Here is a 9128-nt window from a genome sequence, read left to right on the forward strand (position 1 = left end):
GGGATTTGCAGAGGAGGGAATTGGGGGGGACTGGGGAGGACCCGAGGGGCGGGGAAGTGGGTGGACGAGGTCTGAGGGCGGGGCTCTGGGCGGACACTGCCATGCTTGGGGCAAAGGGACGCGGGGGAAACTTAGAGACTTGTGGGTTTTCAATAGAGTCTAGTAGGGCCCTAGGCCGAGGACGGAGGCAGAGCGAGGCGAAAGTTGCTGGATAATGGAGACCTGGCTTAGAAGCCAGGGGCAGCCTGGTGCGGGCGTGTCTGGCTTTGGTAAGAGTTGAATTTGGAGAAGTGTCAGAAGCCTCTCCCCCCGCCCCCAGGGGTTGTGTGGAGCTATTTGGAAGCATATCCAGAGCCCATCTTCCGCGGAAGTGTTGTCTCACAGCCCGAGGCTCCCTAGGAAGTAGCGGAGGACTGTGGAATGGGAGGAAAGGGATTTAGAACTGGGGAAAATTACCTGGACACTCCATTCGGGACCATGCAGCTGCTTTGTGACTATCCCAGTGTTGGTGGGGATTCAGTGTTACAAAGCAGTCTGTTAGGCGCAGGAAGTTGGGGACTTCATTTATCTGTCCACACATCAACCCAACACCGGTTGGATGCATCCTGACTTGGGGTTACAAAGAGGGCTGAGGCTAACCCCATCTCCACGTTATTCACATCTTAGGGAGGGAGACCGATGTGTAACCTGGTAATTACAGGAAAGTGTGTTAAAACCAGAATAGAGTTGCTATTTCTTTTTAAAAAAATGTTTTTATTGATGAGAGAGAGAGAGAGAGAGACATCTTTAGGCTGCCTCCTGCATGCCCCCTACTGGGGATTGAGCCCACAACCTGGGCATGTGCCCTGACCGGGAATTGAACCAGAGACCTCTTGTTGCATGGGACCAACTAAGCCACACTGGCCAGGGCAAAACTAGAATAGAGTTGTACACAAAGGGAGAACAAGGTGGGCATTCCCCTAGAGCAGTGATGGCGAACCTATGGCACGCGTGTCAGAGGTGACACACGAACTCATTTTTTTGGTTGATTTTTCTTTGTTAAATGGCATTTAAATATATAAAATAATTATTAAAAATATAAATCTTTGTTTTACTATGGTTGCAAAGATAAAAAAAAATTTCTATATGTGACACGGCACCAGAGTTAAATTAGGGTTTTTCAAAATGCTGACACGCCGAGCTCAAAAGGTTCGCCGTCACTGCCCTAGAGAGCCGTTAAAGAAGATCATTACGGAAGTAACTTCCTTGCCACCTGAAAGATGAACAGACCTTCAGGAAGGTGTGGGGAAAGGCATGCCAGTTAGAGGGAACAGCTATGCAAACTTGTTGGCTGAAGCTGGCTTGGAGTGTTTGGGGAACAGCAGGTCGGTAAGCATAACAGTGGCAGCAGAGGGTGTTATGTAGAACTGGATGGAGAAGCCGAGAGGTTTGAGCCTTATCTGTAGGCTATGGGGAGCCATGGAAGGGCTATAAGCAAGAGCCTGCTTTGATCTGAGTGGGCAGAATGGCCACAAGTGGGTAAGCATTTAGAAATCTATTGTAGTGTCCAGCTGAGGGAATTGAGGAGAGGGCCTGGGTTAGATTTAAGTGGGAGAACTGTCAGGATTTGTGCCTGGGGGAGGTGAAGAAGAGGTCAAAGCTGACTCCTAGCTGATGCCACCCACTGGGGGAGAATTCAAGAAGCAGGACAGCCCTAGCTGGTTTGGCTCAGTGGATAGAGCATCAGCCTGTGGACTGAAGGGTCCTGGGTTTATTCCGGTCAAGGGCACATACCTCAGTTGCAGGCATGATCCCCAGCCCTGGTCAGGGTGCATGTGGGAGGCAACTAATCGATGTGTGTGTCTCTTATCAATGTTTCTTTCTCTGTCACACCTCTTCCTTTCCACTCGAACTATCAATGGAAAAATATCCTCGGGTCAGGATTAGTGTTGTAAATGTTTCCCTCCACGTTCCGCGTGGTTCAGGGTTCAGGGTTCAGGATCTGGAAGAGGAGCCGCACACAAATGAAAGAGAAAAGACATGAGATAATTTGGGAATATTGGGGGGGGGCAGGCGGGTAAGTCCAACTCAAGAGGAAGGACTTCCACCGGTGCTCAGGCCGGAGGACAGTTTATAGTCAGAGGTAAACAAGGCAATGGTTACCATAGTTACACAGTTCTTGTGAGTTTCACCTGTTTTGACCATGTTTACACTCCCTGCACTTCCCCAGCCCATCAGCTTCCCAGGTAAGAACTGGGGAGTGTTATAAGGTCAAGCCTAGTTGTGCTAAGAGGACTGAGCCCTCTAAGCTGGGACTTGTGACTTTGCCAGCAGGTCAGTCCGAGGCTCAACCCTATATCGGTTCCCCACAATTTGCAACAACAAAAGAAGCTGAGCGGATTAAAGGAGGGTAGACCTAGTGAACTGGGTGTGTGGTGCCTGGGGGCAGAGTGGTAAGGAGGTGTAGTAAAGTACAGATCTGGAGTCCAGAAGAGAAATTTGAACTGAAGATAGAGATTTGAGACTCATTTCATTTTATTCCATAAGATTTTCTTTCTCCAGCACTTACTGTGTGCCAGGCATTGATCTAGGCACCAGGAATTCATTGGTAAATGAGACAAAGTCCTTGTGTTCATAAAGTTTACATTATAGTGTGTGTGCAGGGGGACGGGAGGCAGACAACAAATAAGCATGTATTGCTGTCAGCTGGTGCTAAGTGGTAAGGGGCTAGAGAGAGCAGGAGTGGTCACTTACCACTTGAAGGTGGTCAGGGCTAGCCTCTGATGAGGCACCATTTGAGGAAGACCTGAAGCAACGGAGTGAGCTATGTGCTTGTTTGAGGGAAAAGAATTCCAGGCAAGTGCAAAGGCCCTAAGGCAGGTGTGTGCTTAGTGTGTTTGTGGAACCCATATAGGCTGCTGTGGCTAGAGAGGGGTGAGGAAGGGGGCACTGTGGGGAAATAAGGTCAGAGAAGTAGGGGCTGGAGACAATCATGCAGGGCCTTGTGGGGCATTGTAAGGACTTGGTCCAAAGGGAAGTCATAGGAAGGTTCTGCACAGACGCATGGTCTGGCTTAGGTTTTAACACCAGGAGGAGTGAGTATGGAGGTTGGGAGGCCAGTTAGGAGGCTACTGCAGTAACCAGGCAAGAGTAGACGATGCCTTGGCCCAGGAGGAAAGCAGTGAAGGTTGTGAGAGATGGTTGGTTGGATTCTGGATACTGATTAGTCATTAGCTAGGGCTTTGGGAGTCAGTTGGGTGAGACTCCAGAGGGAAAAGCGGGGTGAGAATAGATCCCTGGAAATACTTAAGGCACTGGAGCAGGGAGGAGGAAATACCAAAAGAAGTAGGAATGGAAATGCATTTGTTGTCTTTCAGGGCAGCCCATGGATAACTTTCTCCTAAGCAGTTTCTTGGGGTGGTGGTGGGGGCAGAGATCACGCCGCACTGGACAAAGCGTGAAAGTGGGGGGAAGGAGGGCTCCCGGAGGGCACATTGTTCTGAGATTATTGTTCAGAGTTGAGGCAGAGGAGGAAGGGCTAGGAAAGGGCATTTTCTAGAGGGGCATGGAGTTGAGGGCTCTTGTGTGAGAAAGCAGAGAAGTTTTTAAATTCAGAAGGAGGCCATAGAGAGCAAAGGGAGAAAAGATGAGCAGAGAGCAGGCTGGGGACACAGGGCCTGAGTGAGAGGGGTGGGAGGAAGGTTTATATTACATCAGGTTTATATTTCTCTCCCCTCGGGAACTGAGAAAGAAGGGACTGGGCTGGCTAGTGCTCCTGGAGACCCCCAAGGAGGAGAGGTCCTGGAGCCTGAGGAGCGGGGCAGATGGCTGTGCTGTGGACTCAGTAGGCAGACTGAGCATGAGTTAGGGGCCCGCCAAAGCAGAGGCATCTGTAATTGAGGAAAATTCAGCTTCCAGAACTCATCCGGAACCTCGTAGTCCAGATATCTAGGAAGAAGCTCTTAGCATTTCAGCATACAGAGACCTTTTGTGACCTTTAAAAAAATAAAATTGAATTTGCATCACATATAGGGGTGGGGTGTCCCGTAGACACTTAGGGCTTCTAAGAGGAAAGGTGTGACTCCCAGCAGTGTTTCTTGGGCCTCACCCTTGGGAGAAGAGGTGGTGGCAGGAAGCCCGAGTGGGAGGGGGAGTTGGAAACCAGGTGCTGTGGATGTTGTCGGCAGCCTGAACTGCATGGAGTGGAGCCTCTTGCCTCCTGCCACAGAAGAGATGATGACGCAGACGTCTGTGGTGAAGGGCCGCTTCATGGGGGACCCCTCACATGAGTATGAATACACCGAGCTGCAGAAGACCAACGATGGTGATAAGGTCTTTGAAGAAGAAATAGTGGTGAGTGGATATGAGAGGAGAAGGGCCTGAGGGAAGAGGGCGGGGGCATCCAGAACCAGCCCAATAGAAATATGGTGACAACAACATAACAACACCCCCCTGAGCAACAGCGTGGCTCTGGGGCAGGGGCAGGGAAGAGAGGGTCTGTGCTGAGCTCTGGGTAAGGGCATGGGCACAAGCTCTTACATTTTGTACCAATTTTTGTTTTCCTAGATAATACATTCATATAGTTCAAAATTCAAATGTAGAAAAAGGAATATAGTAGAGTGTCCCTCCCAGCCCTGTCTTCCAGTCACCCAGTCCTTTTCCTGGGGGACAGTAATGTAACCGTTTTGCATGTGTGTGTCCAAATCTTGCTACTCAAAGTGCAGCCTGGGTCAGACACATGACTATGCTCTAGGCCAGGGGTGGGCAAACTTTTTGTGAGTGCGTGCCAAAACCAGCAAAATCTCTGACTCAAAATTCTTCTGCGTGCCAACCCTAATTTTTTGAGAACATGTTACACCTACTTGATATCTCTTAAGGTGTACGCATGTGAAGAACCTTGAAGAAATAATAAAATACATTCGAGTGACAAAAACACAGTATATGATGATGAAAAATACATTTATTTTTTAATGTATACATGTACACTGATAGTCCGACAGAAAACTTTATGACTCCGTTTGATATTATCAGTGGGACTTTTGCTGCTGCATCACTGATGACAGATTTTACATCAGGTTTATATCTCGTGACCTTCAGAGATATGCTACTAAGCTACTAAGTCGATATTAAGAAAAATAATTGTAAATGGAACATTATAAGAGAGGGTTTCTCGCGTGCCAGCAAAAGTTACTGGCGTGCCATATTTGGCACGCATGCCAAGGGTTGCCCACCCCTGCTCTAGGCGTTTGAGCAGAATAATGGGGATGGGGGATGAGGATCTGCATTTTAGCACATTCCCAGGGGATTCGCATTCATGTTTAAATGTGAGAAGCTCTGTCACCTGAGACAGCAAATACCTTACCTCCACATATTCTCTTGTTATCTTCCAAACAAAACAAACCAAATGGCAGCATGTTATACACACAGTTCTGCACCTTGCATTTTTTACCCACAATACATTTTGGAGATCTTTCCATATCAGTGCCTTAAAGCTCCTCCCCACTCTTTTTACCATGTGCGAATGCAACATAATTTAACCCGTGATGTTTTCATGGAAATGGAGGTTTCCAAGGTTTAGCTTGGACAAGCAGTGATCTTGTACATACATCATTTCCACGGTATGCAGTCTGAATGACCAACTCCTGGAAATGGAAAGCTAGGTCAAAAAAGTAAGGAGCCCAAGTCTTGAAACTAGTCAAACCCTGAATTCAAAACACAGTCTTTGCACTTGAATCCAGGTGATGCCCAAAGACTGGGTCCAACACCCACCCCTTGCCACCTGACAAACTTAACTTCCCTTCAGTTTTATTTTCTGTAAAATTTGGATCATCGTATTTGCTCCCCAGGCTTGTGCAGATTAAATGAGATGACATTTTTTGAACCCCCTAGCCTAGACATTTATTAAATATTAGTTTCCATCTCCCCCTTTGTAAAGAATTCCATTTGGTAGCCCACGGGAAATGGGGAGCTGAGTGACTCTGGGGCCCTTGGTGACGTTTTCCCCAACATCTCTATGAGATCCTTTTGCTCAGGGTTGGCCTTGACATTGATTGTAACCAAATCCCATCGGCATAAAGATGTGATAATATGGGGGTGATGCTTGGGAAATATGGGGTGATGCTTTGGGGGGTGATGCTTGGGAAATATGGGGTGATGCTTTGTCAAGTCAAAAAGTAGGATATGAAACTATATGATTCTAATTGTGCTTTAAATATATCATAAAAAAAGGATAGAAGGAAGTATACCAATATGTTATCACTAATTATCTTTAGGAGGTAGGATTATGAATGGTTGTAATTCTCAGGTATACTACAAAATATTTCTGATTACCCAAGTAGTCTACAGTAAGCATGATCGCTTTTATATTTTCAAAAGGCAAAATAATCAACATTTAAATCCGATGACAAGATGGTATGCTTCTGGAAGGGTACAGAAAGCATTAACTGTGGCTGCCCCCAGTGAGGGCAATTGGGGGATGAGGGATGGGGTGAGAGAGATGGCTTTTTTTTTTTTAGTTTTAAATACCGCACCACCAGTATGTATTCCTAATTTTAAAAAGAGAGAAAATCTTGATAGGAGGAGAGGGAGGGCTCACCCAGCATGATTTTTCATGGACCGGGCATCTACACGGTGGTGACCCAGGCCGGATGGCTGTGCAGGGGCCCTGCAGCGGGTGAGTGGGCACAGGGCCCTGGCAGGGAGGCTTGTCTCCTGTCTCCTCAGATCCGGATCAAGGAGGAGACCCGCCTGGTGTCCGTCATTGACCAGATCGACAAGGCGGTGGCCATCACCCCCCGGGGCGCCCTCTTTAAGAACCCTTTTGGACTCACCCATGTCAATCGGACCTTTGAAGGTGAGTTCTGTGGCGCCTCTCTCACGGGCAGGAGGGCATCTCTTCCCGAGCATAGTCAGACACACATGTGGGAGTCTGAGCAAAACTGCCCACCTCCTCCGAAAAGCAACAGCCGTGACCACATCAGTTGGGAGGATGTGTCCAGTGACCTGGCATCGGTGGTCGGCGCGGCGGACCCAGTCACTGGGCCCTGCCTCGTTTCTGCCTGCGGGTGGGAGAGCATTTGGCCACCTGGCTCTCAGGTCTTTCCGTGGGTCTGGCCTCCCTGCCTTTGCCCGCCTTCCTTCTCACTGGTCTCTCCTCATTGCAGGATCTGGGCCAAATCTGGGTGGAGGGAGCACTGTCCCCTCTTCTCCCTTGAGTCCTGTCAGTAGTTGACTGAGTCATTTGCAAGCTCCTCCACGTGGCCCCCATGCACAGAGGAAGTGAGCTGTGGGGTTCCCTCCCCATCTGCTACCTCTTTTTAGGACTGACCTTGTCTGAAGCGAAGAAGCTCAGTTCCTACTTCCACTTCAGGGAGCCAGTGGACCTGAAGAACAAGACCTTGCTTGAGAAGGCAGACCTAGACCCCTCCCTGGACTTCATGGACTCCTTGGAGCATGACATCCCCAAAGGTAATAGCCTGTTACTCGGAGGATCCTGGATCTGCCCTCAGGCCAGAGCAGGAGGCCATGCCCCTGCCACTCTCCTCTGAGAGGGACCAGGGCCTGGGTAGGAAATGGTGGTTGAGTGTGGGGCTTCCCCAGGGTCCAATACAAGTTTCAGCTCAGAGGAAGCAGTGGGTAAATGTTTGCACACAGCAGGGCTGTCTTCCATACGCTTTCACAGACAAGAAGTCTCTCAGTGTCTCCTGATTTTCATATCAATCTTGAATAGAGACGCCCATCCATCTCTGTCAGTTTGGGGTTAGATCCGGTGTTTGGTACATAGCTGGTGCTCAATATGTAGGTGCTGATTGACTGAGCGTCCCCTGCTAAGGGTATGAGTTCTGTATATTTGCCTCCTGCGATGTGTATGGACTTTTAAATCTTAAAACATACGACTTCAGAGGCCTTCCTGTGCTTCGGGACACACCTGGCCAGGCATGCACCTTCGGGTGGTTGGGCCACAGAGACCCATTTCCATCACCTGAGTACATGCCTGGGAAGATGCTCTTGCTTGGATGCCGGACCCCAGGGCAGGTGCCAGGCTCTGGGCAACCTGGGGTGCACCCAAGACACCGACTCAGCGCCTCTAACTCTTTCTGTCTGCACGTCTGCATTGCTGAGACCCGGAGGGATTTGTTGTGGATGATGGCAATGATGGTAACAACATAAAAGCAGAGGCACTGCTTACTGTGTGCTGGGCACTGTACTCAGCCCTTTCTGGATCTTCTCTCATTTTAAGATTCACAGCCAACCTAAGAGGTAGATATTGTTATTATCCCCATTTTATAGATGAAGAAACAGAGACTCAGAGAGTTAAACCCAAGGGCACAGTGTCAGAGAAGGAGACTTCAGGACTCTGGCATTAACTGAGGTATCAAGGAGATGGTGCCCCCCCTTTTTATCCTCACTCGAGGATATGTTTTACTGATGTGTGTGTGTGTGTGTGTGTGTGTGTAGTAGAGGATCAGAGGCCACGTGGTGGCTTCCAAATTTTGGCAATTATGAATAAAGCTTTGTACATTTCTGTGCAGGTTTTCATAGAAAGAGAGAGAGAGAGAGAGAGACATCACATTGCCTCCTGTATGCTCCCTGATCGGGGATCGAATCCAAAACCTTTTTGATGGAAGGGATGATGCTCCAACCACCTGAGCCTCCCTGTCAGGGTGATGGTGTTTCCTTTTAACACGTTAGGCGCCCAACCAGTCGCCGGTGACTGACACTATATTTGAGGAGCAATGAGGCACCCAGTTGGGCTGGAACTCAGGATGGAGGTGGGATGGCAGTAGTGGTTAAGGTGAGGGCTCTGGAATTAGACAGCCTGGGTTGGAATCCTGAATCTGTCACTTGCTAGTTGTGTGACATTGGGTAAGTCCCTCAGTTGCCTTGTGCCTCAATTTCCTCATTTTAAAAAGGGGAATAATGATATTTTCTTCCTCATTGGGTTGTTATGAGAATTAAGAGTTAACACATACAACACAAAATAATTATAACAGTGCTGAATGCATAAGAATTCACATAAAAATTATATATATGTGTGTGTGTGTGTGTGTGTGTGTGTATGCTTGGTGTGTATTCTTTTTTTTTATTTTTTAGAGAGAGAAGAAGGAAGAGGGGAAGAGAAAGAGAAACATTGATGTGGCTGCCTCCCG

The 9128-nt window shown here is 48.4% G+C and overlaps 1 protein-coding gene across 1 annotated transcript in view; it reads left to right on the forward strand.

The window, feature by feature from the left end:
- The window catches only part of RSPH9 (radial spoke head 9 homolog (Chlamydomonas)), a 17131-nt gene that overhangs the window by 2108 nt on the left and 5895 nt on the right, over window positions 1-9128 (forward strand). The window contains exons 2-4 of the mRNA XM_006776391.2: window positions 4167-4332; window positions 6703-6832; window positions 7300-7446. Of these exons, the coding sequence (XP_006776454.1) occupies window positions 4167-4332; window positions 6703-6832; window positions 7300-7446 (443 nt within the window). The remainder of the gene's footprint in view (window positions 1-4166; window positions 4333-6702; window positions 6833-7299; window positions 7447-9128) is intronic.

This window comes from Myotis davidii, unplaced genomic scaffold (assembly GCF_000327345.1).
Source record: "Myotis davidii unplaced genomic scaffold, ASM32734v1 scaffold167, whole genome shotgun sequence".
Lineage (NCBI taxonomy): Eukaryota > Metazoa > Chordata > Mammalia > Chiroptera > Vespertilionidae > Myotis > Myotis davidii.